At 46.0% G+C, this 19,984-nt stretch overlaps 1 protein-coding gene across 6 annotated transcripts in view; it reads right to left on the bottom strand.

Moving 5' to 3' along the window:
• The window catches only part of ATP2B2 (ATPase plasma membrane Ca2+ transporting 2), a 1,084,469-nt gene that overhangs the window by 73,533 nt on the left and 990,952 nt on the right, over positions 1–19,984 (bottom strand). For all 6 annotated transcript variants that reach the window (XM_090021539.1, XM_090021533.1, XM_090021535.1 and 3 more), the window contains 2 exons: positions 13,012–13,118; positions 11,686–11,877 (listed from right to left, as the gene is read on the bottom strand). In XM_090021539.1, coding sequence (XP_089877665.1) covers positions 11,686–11,877; positions 13,012–13,118 — 299 coding nt within the window. The remainder of the gene's footprint in view (positions 1–11,685; positions 11,878–13,011; positions 13,119–19,984) is intronic.

Here is a 19,984-nt window from a genome sequence, read left to right as displayed (position 1 = left end):
GGAGGTGTGGCGGGGATTACTGCAGGCCTGGCTGCTAAACTACCAATTAATCATGATTCACTCAGGGACCAGCTCAATACACAATACTTAGCTACTACATAACGAGCTAACGAGCAAGGATTAACACCTAGAAAATCACAGACTAAGTAGAAGAAATAATCAATACAGACAATCAGCTGCCCCAAGACAGACAGTCAGTTGTACAAGCACCCATGTCACAAGTTTTGTCTGTCAGCAGCTAAGGGTGTAGGGCCCCAGAACCCCCCTGCACCTATCTCCTTGACAGCTGGCAGACTTTGTAGCCTCAGCAGGGGCTAGCAGGTCTGCAGCTTTTATCCCATTGCACCTTAACACACACAGTGTCACCTATGTCATGAGTTTTGCCTGTCAGCAGCCAGAGGTGCAGGACCCCAGAAGCCAGACTCCCCCTGCACCTATCTCCTTGACAGCTGGCAGGCCTCACAGCCAATGCAGGGGCCACCACCCCTGCAGTTTTCAGCCTGCTGCACCTTAACACACACAGGGTCATCTACGTCATGAGTTTTGCCTGTCAGCAGCTTGAGGTGCAGTTCCCCCCAAACCCCTACACCTATCTTCTTGAAACTTGGAAGGCTGTGTTGCCTCACCAGAGGCCACCACCCCTGATGTTTTCACCACTCTGTGGTGTAACACATAGACACGACATGAGTTTTGCTTTCAAGAATTTGGGGTGCAGTTCCTCCCAAATCCCTTCACCTCTCTTCTTGAAATATGGTAGGCTTCCTGCCCTCAGGAGAAGCTACCATCCCTGCAAGTTTCATCCAAATTAGACAGAAAACAACAAAGTTGTAGATATTTCATTAATTCCCCGTTATACCCTACGGCCAGATCTCTGAAACAGCTCCAAAGCTTTTCGGAAGCAGTTTGGAAGCTCTGAACTGCTTTGGAAAGCCTAATGAAGCCAGCGCTTTGATTCAGACATGCTGCTTCAGACACTGAAGCACGGTTTCAAGCCTCACACAGCCTTAGTGCAGAGATATTAGTTACAAGCCATTTGGACAAAATACTTGTTCAATTTGCACAATGAGGACCTGATCTAATTCTGAATGTATGCCCAGATGCTTCAACAGAAATGGAATAGAGACACTGAGGGTGCTGACAGACGTGACACTTTGTCATGAGATCAGCCACTGAAAGTGGTCTACAGCCAGCACTGACAGAAGTATATGGCTACTAGGGCTGTTTGAAACAGCACTGTTCTGTTTCAATTTCCATTTCACTGTTTCAGTGGGATAGTGTTTCATTTCAAGTTTCATTTAGTTTTGAATCACTGTTCCGCTTCGTCAAAACTGTTTCACTGTTTCAAGGCTGTTTTGAAGTTTCGCCCATAGACTATAATGGGGAAACACGAAACAGCTTATAACTTTGTCATTTTTGGCAAATTTGGATGAAAACAGCAGGGATGGTAGCCACTTCTGGGGGCATGAAGCCTGCTAAGTTTCAAGGGGATAGGTGCAGATGTTTCTGGGAAACTGAATCTCACATTATTGAAAGCGAAACTTATGTCACTTGTAAGTGTGATGACACAGGGGAGTGAAAATAGCAGGCATGGTAGCTCCTGCTGAGGCCTGTCAAGTTTCAATGAGATGGACACAGGGGTTTCTGGGAAACTGCAGTTCAAGCTGCTGACAAGTAAAACTTGTGTCACGTGTGCATTAAGGTGCAGTGGGGTGAAAACTGCAGGCATGGTAGCCCTTCTGAGGCCATGAAGCTTGTCAGGTATCACGGTGATAGGTGCAGGGGTTTCTGGGAAACTGCACCTCAAGCTACTGACAAGCAAAACTCATGATGTGTGTGACTTATTGTGTTAAGGTGCACCCTCACTGGCACTGGGGCCTCTACATGACATGGTAGTGTGCCCCAGTGAGGCCTCCTCTTCCCCCACAGCCTCAGTTCAGTCTACCACTTTAAATAACAACAGGTAATAATAACTTAGTGAGCAGCAGAGTAGCACCAGCAGCATCTCAGGGAGTCATCCTCGGCTTGAAGGAGAGCCCATCACTGCCCTGACTGGTCACACCATTGCCCTGTGAGGGAGAGGAATGCTCCAGATATCTGAGGTGAAGTGTAAAGCCACCTGCAGACCTGCCTTGTGCAGCTCCTCTCTCCAGTACTCCCTGCATGCCTCATACAGAGAGGGCACCACTAACCTGCTGAAGGTGGTGCATACGGGCACTTGGTATGATGGGGCCTCGAGCGCCATGAGCCACCTGAACCCTAGCCTGTTACCTATCAGCTCCATGTTCTTGGGGAACCCTGACACAGGACGCAGACTGTCTGACTCACAAAGAATCCCCCCCTCCACCTACACAGAAACTGATTAAGATGCAGTGTGAGACACACTTAAAACCCTCCAGATAAGGGTGACAAAAGTGAAACAACTGCCCTAGGTCTCATTTGCATCTGAGATGGAACCAGATGACCATTCATTTACATGAGAGATGGAGAACAGAAAGCCTGAAGCAGAGACTGCAGTGAATTCTGGGATCAGAGGGGCAGGGGAGCACTGCATGATGGGGAATCTGTCCTCCAAATGCTAATCAACCCACACACCCAGCTCAGCATTTATCAGACAGGTTCTAATCTGGATTTACAAAGGACTTTTCCTCCTTTCCCCTCCCACACACACACCTCTAAGCAGAAGTAAGTTTAATAGCCATCTCGGGCCGTACATTCCCCGGTCCCACTATGGGGGGCCTATTTAAACTTAACTGGCTGAAACTCGGTTGCCGGGTTGGGGAATGCTGAGGCAAGACATCGCGTCAGGGGGTATGGGCAACATTTGAACAATGGTAAAGTGTTCATCACAGTGTCCAGCCTGTTGGAGCCCTGACCACAAGTGTTGTCATACTTTTCCCGGGACAACTGGTAGAAGTCCTCTCCACAAAAGGTTATGAACACTCCAATAATTGCCTTAAGTCTGTTAAAAGACTATAGTAAGATCTGGAAAACTCATGCTAGGCTGAGGCTTGTTCACAAGTAAAAATCCCAAACCCTGATGCTGCAAGCTATCTATTGTTTCCGAAGAAACCAGGAGATATCCCATCAATATATTTGCTATCCAGAGGAATGTCAAGCTGGCTCCTAAGTATGTGTTTCCTGAGTATCAATCAGTTTCCTGAGATGCTCCAACCAGATAGCCACTTGTCAATAGAAAAGACAATTTGATTTACACTACTGAGAACACTTGAAAGAAGCTGAACTGAGGGTATAAAAAGCTGTAAAAGAAGCAGCAGTGTGTGTGCTGACACCACCCACTTTCTTCTCGAGAGGCTGAAGGAGGCAGAATACTTAGTGAAACTAGGGTAATACTGTAACTGTTTGTGTTTTTTTTTCCTTTGCATGTCTCTTACTACTAACATCATTACATATTTCATATACTTAGCAATAAATAACTTTTTAGTGAAATTGGTAGTAACTGGGTATATTTTTCCTTCACTACTTCTCCTTCCCCACTTGCTCTGCAGCAACGCTTCTTTTACCTAAGCTAAAGATCCCTGTGAAGCCCAAAAGTATTATGGGGTCTGCTCATCAAGAGGCTAAAAGATTTAGACTTGCTGAGTTTGAAACACATAAGGGGATCAGCTTGTACAGGCTGATTGACCCAGTTTGGCTCAGACATGCCCTAATGAACTGAATGCTGGCCCATGAGGGTGTTATCTGGACACCCAGTTGGATTCAGAGGTATTCTGTTTACCTGTGTGCTTGTGTGTGACTGCAGTTATTGTTGCTCTGATGAACTGATTCTTGGCATATGAGCGTGTCAGCCTGTCCATGCTGATCAATCTGGCCAGGTCAGGTGTGTAACATTAATCTGGGTGTGTTTGTGTGTATGACTAATTTGGGGACTGGAGGAACCCAGCCCCACTGAAACTGAGTCCTGCAAGATAGCTCCATTGGGGGTGAGGGCTTGCGGAAGGGAGAGATACAGCTCCATATAGAAACACAAGTAACACAAGCAGCACATTAATAGAATTACCAAGACCCTAGAAAGGCCAGCTCCCTTTCCAACACACTTCATGGTTTGTTTCATAGTGTCTTGTCTTTGCCTTGGTGTGTCTCATCTTCTGTAATATTATCTATTAGGGGTGTGTGAAATGGGCCCTATTTGATTTAAATTTGGATTCAGGGACAGTGATTTGATTTGTTGATTTGGATGACTGTCCTTGATTCGATTCGGCTGAATCTGAATCTGAAGATTCAATGCTGATTTGGAGAATCAGTGATTCGGACACAGATGCAACTTTAAATGTTTTTTCTACATACCTCCAGGTACCAGGTACAGCTCATAAATGCTGCAATACTGGGGTGGATGGTGCATGCTACAGGAGCATAGGATGCGGGGGCATGTGCACAACAATGAACCCAGAAGTGGACCAGAAGTACTTCTGGTTCACTTCCAGGTCTGCTGGGGAGTGCACTCTTGGCCTTGCCATGCTCCCCCAGATCAGCAATAGGCACGCTGGTGCCCCCTTAGACCCAGGAGGCACCAATTGCTGATCCAGGGGGGCCCCCTGTGCACTCCCTTGTGGTCCCAGAAGTGGACTGGAAGTGCTTCTGGTCCACTTCTGGGTCTGCTGCCAAGCACACTGAGGAGCCCCCTGTGCTTCTATGGGATGCTCCATCACAGCATTCATGAGGTGCCTGGTATCTTAAGATATGTAGAAAAAACATGTAAAGCTATGTTTATGTCCAAATCACTGAATCTTTCTGAATCTCTGTGAATTGATTCAGAGGGTTCTGATTCGATTCAGAGAGATTAAAGGGTTTCCTAATTCAATTTCAAATTTGGAAATTTAGCCATGGAATAAGGCCAAATCTCCACCAAAGTGACTCAGGGACCGAAGCTTCACACAGCCCTATTATCTATCTGAGTTATATATGTAGATATGATCATTGTATTCATATGTATTTGTGTAATGTATGTGTGTATTTATGTAATTAAAATAATAATATGTAAATTTATGTATTAGGGCTGTGTGAAATGGCACTGTTCCGTTTCACCTTGAGTTTTGACAGTTCAAGGGAATGGTTTTGTCTTGAATTTCATTTAAAGTCAAAACAGCTGTTCCATTCCATTCCATCAAAACAGAAAGCCTGTTTTGACACTGTTTGCTGTGGGTGGGGAGGCCACACAGCTGAGTTGACTTCCCATCCCCAGTGCTACAACACTTCGGGGGTGGAGGCAGCCTAGCTGGACTGCTTTCCTGTCTCCCATGCTACATTGCACTGGGGGTGGGAGGCAGCCCAGATGGTCTGCTTCCTGGTGCCCCACACTAGATCTCACTGGACCCAGGAGGCAGCCCAGCTGGGATTTTTTTCCCATCTCCTGCTGGATTGTGCTGAGGCAGGAGGGAGTCCAGCTGGGCTGCTTCCCTGTCTCCCACACAAAATCATGCCAGGGGGTGGAAGGCAGCTCATCTGGGCTGCTACCCCATCCCCCATGCTAGATTGCACCGGGGGTGGGAGGCAGCCCAGATGGGATGCTTCCCAGTGTCCTGTGGTAGATCACACCAGGGCCGGGAAGTAGCCCAGCTGTGCCGCTTCCTTGTCCCCCACACTAGATTGCACCAGGGGTGGGAGGAAGCCCATCTTGGCTGCTTCTTGGTGCCCTGTGCTAGACTGCACCAGGGCTAGGAGGCAGCCCAGCTGGGCTGCTTTCCTATCCCCTGCACTAAATTGTGCCGGGAGTGGGAGGCAGCCTAGATGGGCTGCTTTCCTGTCCCCCATGCTAGATCACGCCGATCTAGTGCAGGGCACTGGGAAGCAACTCAGCTGGGCTGCCTCCCACCCCCAGCACGATCTAGCATGGGGGACAGGGAAGCAGGCCAGCTGGGCTGCCTCCTGGCCCTGGTATGATCTAGCATGGGGCCCCAAGAAGCAGTCCATCTGGGCTGCCACCCCCAGTGTGATGTAGCACGGGGGTCGGGGCAGATATTGCACTGGGGATGGGAAGTCAGCCCACCTGGACTGACTTCTCATCCCCAGTCTATGGTCGAAATGTTTTGAGCAGCCTCATTTTGTTTCGAGGCTATTTCAATGGCCTTTGTTTCATTCTGATTTTGCTGTTTTGATCTCAAAATTGGTTGAAACATTGTCAGAATGCAATGGCCAGTGAAATTTTGCACAGCCCTAGTATGTATGTGTTTTCCTGTATAAATTCTATATTATAATATGCAATATAATTATGCTATGTTTCCCTGCAGAGTGAATGAAATGCACACTATGAGAGAAAACAGATTTGAAAAAAAATCAAAACAGACTAAACAAAAAGAGGATTTGGGAGGAGGAATAAATTGAAAGGAATCAATCAGTGAATATAATAATAAAACAAAAGTTTATAGAAACTAAAGCAAAGGTATTGCTGAATCCCACTTGCTAGGCTAGCAAGTAGGAAATGAATGGTAGACTTCGTTGTCTAGTGCTGTTGAGTTTCTGGAAGACAGCTCAGGAAATGACCCCAAGGCAGAAAGCAGCTCATGTCAAACAATGCTGCTTCTTATGCTGTTTTTCCATCCATTCCCCAGAGTACTGGGATTGGAAGGGACCTCAGGGAAGGATCACAGTCACTGAGCAGCTACACCAGCTACACAGTCAATATCAGAGCAGTCCTTCCTGCTTCTTCCCCCTCCATCTCCTTACCTTCCATCTCCCTGCAGGCAAGCCCATCTTCAGCTTCAAAACTCAAAATGTTTCAAAGCTTTCAAAATGTTTTGACTGCCCTCATTTCATTTCAAGGCTGTTTTGAAGCCCTTCATTTCATTTGAATTTTGCTGTTTCTAGCTCAAAATGAGTCAAAACAGCATCAAAATCAAACAGCAAGTGCACATCCCTAATGGTTACGAAGCACTTCAATAATGCCCAATCGCATGACAATCTGAACCCTCATTATATGAGGGACCACCAAAGTGGAGCATCTTAATTAATTAATATGTCTGCGCAGCCTGGAGCAGGGCTCAGCTGACACAGGCAAGCCCTGCTCCTCATGCTGTCTTTGGAATGGGGGAGGAGGGGAAGGGAACAATACTCCTTCCCTTAGCAACACCTTTCCCATCTCCAGGGGAACCCCCAGAATAAGCTCCCTCTGCTTCTTTCCCACCCTCCTGAAAACAGTGCAGGAGCTAGGAGGAGGGAGGGGCATTGCTAGGGGAGAGCAGCTGCAGAAACACCGCCACTCTAAACTGCAGCTCATCTTCCAACCCCTGGGACCCAACGATGAATGTTTGTTGGGTCTGCAGGATAGCTGTAACTCATGGCATTTTCTGTGAAGTGCCATGCATTACAACAGGAAGCTGCACTTCTGTCTGTGCCCTGAATGATTGGGGGCAGGAATACACACTTCTGTGTATGCTCAGCACATTGTTTGAGATGTTTATAATTTATTTCATATTCTAAATGTCTGGTAGCACAAGTGTTACCAGACAGGGAAAAGAATGACTAGTTATGCAATGATGTTGGACTTGTATAAACGCAAAGGGGAACTATACCTTTTAAGGAAATGGCATTAATTTATTGTCAGGCTCCCAAAACTAATACGAAAAACATACTGGAAACCAATTATCAAAAAAAATCATCATAAAAGGAATTTGCTGCAGCAGTTACTATTGATTGACTATAAAAAGCTTTCAAAGGGAAATTACTATCGCAGTTTTAACCACAATATCATTACCATGATATTATGAAAATAATAATTTCTGTTCCAGAATGTTTGCTGTTGTGTTCTAGGTTGCATAAATAGTTGCCATATTTTAGTTACCGTTTATACATACTTTAAGTTACTAGCCATGATCCTTTCCTGCTAAATATTCTCCCTATATATACTTTGAAACATTTCTGAAAGAAAAAAACAAAGTAATTGAACCTCTGTTTCCTTCATATCCATGATGTTGCCACTCCAGTCACCACACACACAGTAAAACCTAAAAAAGCAGAAGGTACTGTGGAGGGGCACCAGCTTTAACAGGTCCAAGAGAGCTACGGGACTTAGACTACTGTTGACAACATATAGCAGCTATTTCGCTTATGCAAATAAGTGTTTGGAGGCACTCCTGTTCCCTCCAATGAGACTAGAACTGACAACAGTCCTATGCTCACATATTTCAGAAGAACTTAACAATGACAACAGTGTCCACTTGTTCTGAAGTTGCTACCCAGATCCAGTAGGAAAAACATACCACATCTCCATACCTTACCAAATAGATTTGAGACCTATTAATTTAGACGAGTAACTGGGGATGACTTAAATATTTTTCAGTTTTGTAAAAAAGGCCAGGCCTCTGGTTTCTAGCAATTCTATGAGTCTACACCTAGCGTGTAGCTAATGGCCAACAGGCATCTGAGGTGACTTCTGAAGTCCAGCCAGTTGGTTGGGGACATAGGCCCTTGTGCCAACTGGTCTACTGAAGCAGCCCTAACCTAAAATGGCCCCTGCACCCCCTACCCACTGCAGAAGTCTGGCAGTGGGGGCTGCTGCCTGGCTGTGACCTGCTCTGCACCTGCGACAGCATAAGATCTCACGGCTGTGTGCCTGCCAGATGTGGACGGGGACCACACAGTCACCTGGGTTTGCGATATGGACACTGTAGCAAAGCCTCCTGCACTTCTGGGCCAGTTTCCAGTGGGCCATGTCTGCACAGTTGGCCAACATGCAGAACTGCTGTCATGCCTTCAGCTGCCCCCACCCTGCCATCTGGGCAGCTGTCACCCAGAATGTGTCCTTGTTTCAGTGGGTTGTTGAACTGTCAAAGCATGTCCTCCTGGCCCCCAGGGACCCCTCTGGCCAAGCTGGCCAAGTCAGCCACCTCATCTGCCCTCCAGCTGACTGCTGACCTGGGCAGGCTCTTCTGCTCAGGTCTCACCACTTGTCTCACCAGCAGAGATCCTGGTGTTCCCTGTTTAAAAATTGCAAATTCTCTGATAAAAAACCCAAATTCTCTCATTAAAATACCCCAAATCCATGTTCTTCCATGATTAAAATGAAACACCACTACATATAGAGAGATAAGCTGGACAATGTTTTATTGATATATTTACAATTTTAAAGCAATTTGGAAGCCTACCAGTGCCTCTATCATCATAATAAATAAATTCTTAATATCTATCACTTTGGCATTTGCTTTTGGTTTCTTTTATCATAGAAAAATCAGAGCTGCCCCTGCCCCCCTTGCTCATCAGGATGTGAGGTGCTGAGTAGCATTGATATTCCAGTTCCCTGCCCCTGCCCTTGCCCCTCACTCTCAACCCACAGCCCCTCCCACCCCCTGCCAGTGCCCATCACTCCTAACCTGCAACCCTGCCTGCCCACCACTAGCTCCCTCCTGGCAGCAACTCCATCTCAGCACCAGGACATGAATCCACCTACAAATGTTCCACCTACTGCTTTGTTGCTCTGATCAATGCCAGCTCTTGCTGTTCTGCTCCTTGCGCCTGTGCCCAGGCCCCAGTGATCCCCATGTCATTCCTGGGAAGCCCCTGACTGATTCTCAGGGACTGGGCTTGGCAAGCCCCTTCTGTTTCAGGCCAGTCTCCCCCTGTACAGGCTGCTCTAGAGGGGTAGAGGGGCTCCAAACCCAGCTTTGGGGGCCTCTCCTGCCTGGAGCACTCCCACACACCTGACCCCCATCTCTCTGTCACACACAACCCTGCTGTCACTTCCACCCCTTCCCCCATCCCATCACACCCCCCAAGTGGTTCCTGGGACCAGGAGGCCCCCCAGGCTGGGGCCACGTGTCCAAGCACCAGTGTGGGCATGAGGCAGTGCTGCAGTGTAGCAGCTGCCCCTGCATCCATGGCTCCTGCCAGCAGGTCCTTTTCCATACTATTTGGCCAGCTAGCCATGCAGAGTGTGAGATTTGTGGGGGGAATGTGGGGTTTGGGGGGGAAGGGGTGTGGGGGAGCAGGCTTGTGGGGGGCTAGGGGGTTTTGGATGGGTGTAGAGTTTGTGGGGATTAGGTTTCTGGGGGGTATCAGGCTTGTTCAGGGGCTTGTGGTTCATGGCTGGGTATGTGAATGGAGGGTTTGGGGAGTTGTTTAGGGGTTTGAGATTTGTGGATGGATTTTAGGGGGTTGTGGATGTGGGGGTACAGTGGGTTGGAGGGACACTGTATGGGTCTGGGGGGAACTATATGGGTGGACAGTGATTTTGTAACAGTGCCCATATAGAGCATAGGTTTTGTTTAAAGAACATGTTTTTTGGAGACATACTGAAAATGCTAAAAATGATACCAGTGACTTTTTTCTTCCAGAGAAAGAGACTTCTCATGCTTCACTAATTATAAAAAATACTTCCCTATTACTGTATTAAACTTAATTTAAAATAAGCATTAATAAGTATTTCTTTATTAGGAAGTGATGGTTTTAAAGTGGCATTTTTGTGGTTTTTTACATGCTTTTTGCAAGAGATGTAGCTAGATTATCTTGGGTGTGTCCACATGAGATGTTTACCATGGAGCTGGCTAATTAGCTCCACAATAAAGTCTCTGCAGGTACACATGAAGCCCTATTAGAGTGCAGTAAGCTAATAAATACCACCGTAGGTTAGTACTTGAAAATACTAGTAATGTGGGAGCATTATTTTCTGTGCAACAATGCATGTGTAGACATTGATGGCACTGGATGGGGTATGAGAATGCTACAATGCAGGGGGTTGCCTGCTGGCTAGCCCCTCACTGGAGCAGCCTTGTACCCCAGCCAGCCCCTCCACAGCACACTGGCTTGGGGCGGAGGAACCCCGGGTTGGCAGACCTACCCACCTGAGCTCCGTGCCAAATGGGGCTGTTCCAATCCAGGTCAGCATGCTGCAGTCCCAGTTGCATGTATAAACATAGTGCCCAGAAGTAATAACCTCCTCTGCAATATGCACCTGCGTTTATTAATTCACATTAATTGCATGTGTCATGCAGATGCACCCACTGTCTGTTATTTGTAGCAGATCTTAGAGATCTGGTCAACCAGACCACTAATGCATGTAGGAATATGTTAGTCTGCTTTGAATGTGAAGAGAGTTGTTGTTAATGGACATTTAAAAATGTCATTTGGTTCCATTACTAAGGGTTAGTAGACTAGTTTGGTAGGGTATTTAAGCAAGTGATAAGTGCTTTGCTAAACTACAATAGGGTAATTGTTTTTGCTCCATTTGTCCCAATGGGAATGTAAAACTCAACATTGTTGCTAAAAAATGTGAGCTAGAATAGTCATATCTCCAATTAGCAATTAGAGTGGATTATTCTGGTTAAAAACTAACCAGAAAAACCCAAGTCTAGCTGCTAAAACTTATTTTATATGGTTACTTGGATTAGAAAGTACAAGGATCCATTTTAAAGCACACAATTTTCTCATTACTAGCAGAAAGTTTTCTAGATAAGATTATCTCTAAATGACTGCTTGAAACTAGACTGAATGTAAATCATATCCCCCACTTCATGAAAAGCAATATTTGTGGACATATGTTTATGACTGATAAATCTAGATATGACTCTAATCTATTATTAACAATTCCCAGGAAATCTTCTTTCTAAAAGTACCATAGGAATGACACATAAGATGGTGATACACTTAGAAATATGCTGAAAAGTAGTAAAAATATTTGGTTCTTTAGTCAATCAGTCAGGCTAGTATCCCTGTTTTCTTTTGTCTCTGCATTCTTACCTGTGTAATGCATGCCCCAGTGAAAGCCACAATAACAGCGACAACATTAACCGTGAGCTGGAACTGCAGGAATTTGGAGATACTGTCATAGACATTGCGACCCCACATTACAGCCTTCACAATGCTACTGAAATTGTCATCTGTCAGAATGATATCAGAAGCTTCCTTTGCAACATCTGTGCCTGCAATACCCTGGAAAAAATTGCAGAAAATTACAATAAAAATTACTTACAGGAAAGTATAAGGAGCAGCTAGAAAATAGGTCTCCCCATAGTACATTTTCATGCTGATGGCAGCATGAAATTATAGTAATTGATGAGTACACTCAGCTTCTTGGACATGCTAGGCAAGAAGTTGTTCTTTGGTTTGGCTTGGGGAAGTTTAGAACAAGAAGGAGGCAAAAGTGGTAAAGAGCAGGGGACAGTCTATGATGAACTTTTTGAGTGTCAGTCGAAGCCTGTTAGTAGCAACATGCTGGTGCTTTGTTACTTCAGAGCAATGGTTGCTGTTGTAGAGAGCATCATCTGGATACATGGTAAGGAAATATTCCTAGGGGAAATGCTGCTGGTGAACAGTTGTTGCTCTAACCAGGTGTTGCTGCAAAAGGACATAAACCACTGAAGTATAAAGATATCAGCTGACAGCAAATGAGGGAGTTAACCTCTAGAGGCTGCGGTGATTCCTTTTGGATTGTAGTTTTGGGGTTTTTTTTATATTTTACTATACACAAACATAACTGCCAATAGAAACTGGAATTGTACAAATCAGTGTAAATGCAGCAGCATTTATTTGGACAATGAAAAATTCCTTCAGATTCAACTGAAGAACTTCCAAAAATATAGAAAGGACTAACATCTGAAGGCTGGATAGGCATCTGGCTGGGGTCCCCAGCACTCTTTCCTGCCTAGGCAGGGGATTGGACTCAATGATCTGTTGAGGTCCCTTCCAACCCTGCATTTATGAATCTATGTATCTGGTATTTGGAGGTAGATTGTCAGACTATTGCCCTATCTCCTCCTCTTCTGATAGTAGGAAGAGAAATAGATGCAGTTTTCCTGAAGTGGTATTAGGATTCTGCATGTGTTCAATATTAATCTTTGATCAAAAAAATAGAATCAAACTAATCAAGATTTCTCTGTTTATCCCTGTAGGTAAAGGTGGGCTCTGAAGTGTCACAAAAATCTCATAATTAAAACCACTGCCAGACATCTGTAACTTCTGCATATATATCTTTATTCTCTACCAACACAGTATAAACAGAGAAACTTTCTTTTGGCAAATCTATAATACAACAAAAGCAGCAAAAAGATGTGTTACAAAATATACCATTGCAAAGCCAACGTCAGCTTTTTTAAGTGCTGGTCCATCATTGGTTCCATCACCAGTCACTGCTACAACCTGCCTCTGTTCCACCTGTGTGCTATCAATAATACCTGCAAAAAATAAAAGACAGTACATTGTTAGCAGTAGAAAATACTTACTTTCAAATAAACAGGTTCCTTTCTGAAACAAAATATCTGTTTAGGATAACACATCACAAATTCCAAAGAGAATAACAGACTTAATTCAGAGAAAAATGATGTGGCAAGCAACATGACACTAGGAGTAAGGATTATATGGGGCCCGGTCCTCCAGCCTGTCAAATCACTGGAAAAATTTTCATTAAATTCAAAGGGTATGGGAATTAGCCTTTTATGTGATGCCTATAAGAGCTGAAGATGTCTATTACTTGAACTGTTGTGTCACAATATAATCTGTTTAGAACCCAATTCCCTAATTAAATTCCAGATGATTTCAGCACAATCTGAAGTGTCTTGCTCAATGGGAATAAACTTAAGCATCTGCCTAAAGTAAGCATGCAAGTGCTTTCCTAAATTGTGCCCTTAATTGGGACATCTGCTGTATTGGGATGTCTCCCAGGAATCAGTTTAGCCCAAGATGGAAAACCCCACTGATGACTGCTATATAGTTGGAGCCAAATTAGCATTTTACAGGGATATGGTCAGTTTTGCAAAAAATGAACTGAGAATTAAAAGATATTATAGATTTCATAGACGATAGGGCTGGAAGGGAACTGGAAGATCATTAAACCAGCCCCCTGCCCCAGGGGCAGGAAGTCAGCTAAGGTCAAAGGACCCCAGCAAGATAAGCATCCAAGTGTTTCTTGAATAAATCCAGAGTAGGTACCTGCACCACATCTGGAGAGAGTCTATTCCAGGTCTTGGGGGCTCAGACAGTAAAGAATTTTTTTCTTATTTCCAGCCTAAAATGATCTTGTAGGAGTTTATGACTGCTGGTTTTTGTTTTTCCTTGGGGTGCTCTGGTGAACAGATGTTCTCCCAGATCCTGAAGAACACTCTTTGTGTACTTATAAGTGGCCATCAGGTCCCCCCTGAGCCTGTGCTTTTCCAGGCTGAAGAGTCCCATGGCTCTCAGCCTCTCTTCATAGGACCTATTCTCTTGCCCTCTGATCGTGTGTGTGGCTCTCCTTTGGACTCTCTCAAGCTTCTCAAAATCCTTTTTGAATTGCAGAACCCAGAATTGGATGCAGTACTCCAGCTGCAGACTCACCAAGGCTGGGTACAGCAGGAGGATGACATCCTGAGATTTACTTGAGAAGCATCTATAGATGCAAGCCAGGGTTTTGTTTGCTTTACCAGCTGTGACATCACATTGGTGGTTCATGTTCATCTTGTGGTCAATCATGACCCCCAAGTCTCTTTCTGCAGTGGTGTTAGCAAGCGTAACACTGCCAAGCCTATAAGTACGCTGCAGGGATTTTTCCCTGAGGTGGAGTACCTTGCATTTATCGGATAAGCTTATTAGGTGGGCAGACACAAACCTGATGACATTTGATACTAAGTCAGCCTGGATCACTAGCCTGTCCTGAGGTGTGGATACTATGCCCCAAAGTTTAGTGTCATTGCCAAACGTAGCCGGTGAGCTTCTGACACCAGTGTCCACATTGTTGATAAAGATGTTGAAGAGAACCAGTCCAAAGCCAGAGCCTTGGGGGATGCCACTGGTTACAGAGAGCTGTAATGACTCACTGCCATTGACCACTACTCTCTGAGTCCAATCTCAAAGCCAATTTCCCAGCCATTGGACTGTGGTGTAGCTGAGGTCACAGCTGGCCAATTTTTCCATGAAGAAGTCATGGGACACCAGATCAGAGGCTTTTTTAAATTCCAGGTATATTACATCAATCTCTTCTGCCTTGTCCAGGTAACACATCACCTGGCCATAGGAGGAGATGAGATTGGTCAGGCAGGACCTACCTGCAACAAACCCATGCTGGCTATCCCTTAGGATATTACCTTCAGCCAGCTTGTCCAGAAGGGTCTCCTTGATAATTTTCTCAAGAATCTTACCAGAGATTGAGGTCCATCTGACTGGCCTGTAATTCCCAGGATCTACTTTCTGCCCTTTCTTGAAGATGGGTAGCACACTGGCTTTCTTTTAGTCTTCAGGTACTTCACCTGAGCACCACAATTTTTTAAATATTTTTGCCAATGCTTGGGCTATGACACCTGCCAGCTCCTTGAGTACCCTAGCGTGTAATCTGTCAGGACCAACTGACTTGAAGGCATCCAGCCTTTCAAGGTGATCCTTTACTAGATCAACACCGATGCTGGGTATAAATATGCCCTCATCCTGGCCATCCCACGTCTTGCTAGGCAGGGCGGCCCCATTGGACTGATGAAAGACTGACATAAAGTACCCGTTAAGCAGGTTGGCCTTTTCCTGAGTATTGGTTATCAGCTGTCCCATTTAGTTTAGCAGGGGTCCAATGTTACCCTTGCTTTTTTTGACTCCCTACATGTCTGAAAAAGGACTTTCTGTTATCCTTGATATGTGAAGCCAGATGGAGCTCAGCTGCAGCCTTGGCTTTCCTGATCTGCTCCCTGCAGGTACGGACCAGTGCTGAGTACTCATCCTTGGTGGTACATCCATTCTTCCATTCTTTATAATTCTCCCTTTTGAGGCATATGAAGTCCTCGAGTTCCCTGCTGAGCCAAAGGGGTTGCTGCGCCCTTTTGCTACTCTTCCTCTGAGATGGGATGGCCATCCCTTGTGCTGTCAGGATCGCTCCCTTGAGGAGAAACCACTCCTCTTGGACTCCTCTTCCCGTCAATTCATGGTTCCTTAGGGCCTCGACAATGGGCCTCCTGAGCTTGTCAAAGTCAGCTTTCCTGAAGTTGAGGATTTCAGTATTCCTGACTGACTTGCCAGCTTTTGTAAGGGTGATTAGCTCATGGTCATTACCACCCAGCTTCCCACTGATTCTTAGGTCACTAACTAGGTCATCCCCTTTGGCCAGTACCAGGTCCAACAACGCTTTGCCTCTCATTGGCCCATAGACTTCTTGAGTCAGGTAGAACTCATTCACGCATGTGAAAAAGCTTTGCAACCAATTGGATTTGGCTGAGCGCTCTTCCCATGAGATGTCTGGGTAGTTGACAACTGTGCACCTAGAGTGTGCAGGCTCAGCCAGTTCCCTGGTGAATTCCTGGTCCAGCTCTTGTTTCTGTTTAGGAGGTCTGTAGTAGACTCCTACCATGATGTCCCCTGAGCCATGTTCCCCACATATTTTGAGCCAGAGAGACTCCAGTCATCCCTCCTAGGTGCCAATGTTGATTTGGAGGGATGGGTAGCTGTCCATGACATAAAGGGCTACACCCCTACCTCTTTTATCTGTATGATCACACCTGTACAGGGTATAGCTATCTATACCTGTGGCCCAGTTACAGGTGGAACCCCACCTGGTCTCCATTATCCCTATGAGGTCATAGTTATTCTTGTTTAGCAGGAGGACCAGTTCATCCTGTTTATTCCCCAAGCTCCTTGCATTGGTATACAGACAGGAAAATGTCCCATTGGGGACCCTTGCCTTCCCCACAGATCATTCCAGGACTAGGGTAGGGGTGGGTTCCCTTAAGTGCCTCAGCCTACTAAATTTACAAGAGTTGCTCAGAGGGCTAGCAGTGGTGATACTCCCCCCAACCCCTGGCAGGCTTAGTTTACAGCCTGGTTGAGCAGGTCAGACAGTCTGGCTGAGAAAAGCCTCCTCCCCAGCAGAGTGAGGTGGAGACCATCTCTCCCACAGCAGACCACTGCCTCTCTCACCAAAGAATGTACTGTGATCATGGAAGCCAAAGCCTTCATGATGACACCAGCGCCACAGTCTTTGATTGACAACCTCAACCCATCTCTTCTTCCTCAGTACATGACTTTATAAATATAAAGTTCTGGATGACTAACATATTTTAGGGTTGTTGTAATAGGAGGAGAAGGAGGAAGAGTGCTTCATGATACCATTGTTCCAGGAATCTCAAAGGATAAAGTTGATAGTATGAATGAATTATTTCTCCACACCCCTTATAGAACGGAGGAAATGACATATAGATATTAAGCTATTGCCAAAGGACAAGAAGTTCTGTACTTTAGTCATAGGATCATCTTCACCCTAACTTTTACTTCCATATGAAAACAGGCTAAATAATGAAAGGGTTTGGGTGGTTTTTTTTGGGGGGGGGGGTTTATAGACAAGTATTGGATCGTTACTGTTATATACTTGAGAGAAGCCACTGGAGAATGGCTTCACCAGTGCAATTCTGGGTTTGCCACATGCCAGCAGGAGCAGGTGGGAGGGGGGATTTGGGAGCAGCTGTGTCGCAGTAGGAAACAGAAATAGGCTGGGCTGTGGTCTAAACACTAGGGCTGCGCAACACAGCTATGTCTCATTTTGATTTTGGATTTGGGTGTTTTGGAGGACAGTGATTCATTTCAGTGTTTTGGATCACTGCTCCGTTTTCATTTGGCTGAATCTGTTTCAGAGTTTCAATGCTGTTTCAGAGATTTGGATCAGTCAGGGAGAGGCAGGCACATCCAGGCTCCAGCTGTGCCTACCTCTCCCCAGTCAGCTGCAGCCTGGCACCACTCAGCCCCAGAAGCCCCAGCTCCCAGACAGTGTGCAGCACCCTGCCGAGCCACACTGCACCTGTGCCATGGCAGGCTGCCATGTGGGTGCCAAGCAAGGGAAGCGATTCCTGCTGCCCCTCACTGCTCTGAGCTGCATGGGGTGGCTCTGCCATGAGACCTCAGGGGCCCTAACAGCCATTGCCAGAGCCAGTGAGTGCACATCTTTTTTTTTTTTTTTTTTTTTTTTTTTTTTTTAAGTACCAGAGCCTGGGTGGGGGATGGGGATGGGCAGGGCAGGGGAGCCATGAGGGCTTCTCCTGTGGCTCACCTAGCTGTGCTCGGCATGGGCTGTGCCAAAAAGACTCAGGTGCTGGTGCTGGCCCCAGCCAACAGCAGCAGCTCCCTGTCATCCTGCACACAGATCCAAGGGCCCACACCCCCCAGGAGGGCTGTGGGGCTGTGCCAGACTCCTCCCGTGGGGAGCTGCCCCCTGGATAGATGTGCTGGATGACAGCAGGCTGCTGTCCCTCCCCCAGAACACTGGGATTGGAAAGGAACTTAGGGACAGATTGAAGACACTGGCCAGCTACAGATGTCAATATCACTTCAGTCCATCTGCCCCTCTTCCCTGTTCCTCTTCTTAGTTTCTGTTTCCCTGCAGCCTAGCTTGAAAACATCTGAAACATCCAAAACATTTCCAAATGTTTTGCATGTTTTAATTTTATTTCAGACTGTTTCAGAGCCTTCCATTTCAAAACAGGCCGAAACAACTCTGAAATGAAAGGGCTGCCAAAATTTTGCACAGCCTTACTAAACACATCCAGGTGCATTTCTGGATATGCATGAAATAAAAGCTATTGGTGTCTGAGAAATGAATGGCCAAAAAGAGTGGTACCTGTGACATTTTGGCACCTCCACAGTTAGACAGCCACGAAAGTAGAATTTCAGGACTGCAATTTTGGATTTGCTTCTTAAATTCTGCATACATCCCAGGAAATCATGAAAGGTTCTTAAGACAGGGCACATGGTAATTAAAGTTGCAATTGCTAGCACCTCCCTAGTTCAGCCACTCTCACTCCCCCTACAGTTCAGCAGTTGCCACCATTTCCCCCAGTGCCAGTTCTCTCACACTCCCTTACTTCAGCCACTGCTGCCAGTTCCCCAGATGCTGATCCCCTTTGCTCAATTGTCACCAGTTTCTTTTCCAGCAATTGCCACCCACAGGAGGAAGCAGTAGTAAGGGAAGTAACAGTGGCAGCAGAATTAGGGGGTCACAAGACTATCAGAGATGAGGGAAACAGCAGCAGTGGTTGAACTAAGGGGGCACAAGGTTGTTTGACCTCCTTACAGGGAGGCATCAACCCACAAGTTGTATAAATGTTGCTATAAACTAAGATATGTGTATGGCACAGATCAAGGTTAATTGGTTAAGTCATTTGTAAAGTGCAATTAATTGTTTCCACAAAGCTCTGAATGACAGTGTAACCAGCCTTAATCAGATACTAACAAGGGGCACTGACAAAAGTGACATTTTGTCATGCAATCAGCCACTGAAAGTACTCTAAAGCTGTGACCTTACAGAAGTGCAGGCTGCAGAGTGCTTTAAAAGGGCCTGATCCCGTGACAGTCAGAACCCTCATTACATGAGGTTGAGATCTGAACCCTTGTGACAAAGCAGAGCACCTTCGTTAATTTGTGTCAGCCTCCTGACTTGGGAGAGCTCCAATCAACCTGCCCCACCCTCCAGCACCAGCTAGGCAATCCCCAGAATGAACTCCCTCCACTCCTTTCCCCCGCTCCCTTTTTGAAGACGGCACCAGGGCTGGGAGGGAGGAGGGGCAAGGCTAGGGGAAAGTGGCTGCAGACTCAGAGCCGCTCTAAATTACAGTTTAATCTCCCAACCTCAGGACCCAACAGCAATTAATTGCCTGTTGGGTCTGGGGGATTACTGTAACTCATAATGCTTCTTGTGAAGCATTATGAGTTACAGTGGGGAACTGCACTTCTGTCTGTGCCTAGGGAGTCTAACAGGAGCCGCATTTGTTTTATGTAATTTACAAAGATGTCCTCACCTGCTTGAAAGTTCTCTTTTTACTATTCTAGTGTAGTACTTTTTCTTCAGCTGCCCACAAGTATGTCAGAGAGTAAGGTCTTGAGAGCAATTATTCTGAGAGGGATGCCTTTTTCCAATTTCAGTACTATTTTTATGTAATATGTTTCTTAAAAAACATGCTGAATAAAAAAAAAGTCATAACATGGCAGCTCCATGTCCTAGGCAGCAGCAATGGAGGGGGCAGCGGTGGCTGGTCTGGCACTGATGGTGGTAGTTTGGCCAGCTGCCACTGCAGCAGCTGCTGCTTACTACTCCCCACCTGCC

This window comes from Crocodylus siamensis, chromosome 11 (assembly GCF_052110815.1).
Source record: "Crocodylus siamensis isolate JL-2025a chromosome 11, ASM5211081v1, whole genome shotgun sequence".
NCBI lineage: Eukaryota > Metazoa > Chordata > Crocodylia > Crocodylidae > Crocodylus > Crocodylus siamensis.
This window is presented reverse-complemented; position numbering and strand designations above follow the sequence as displayed.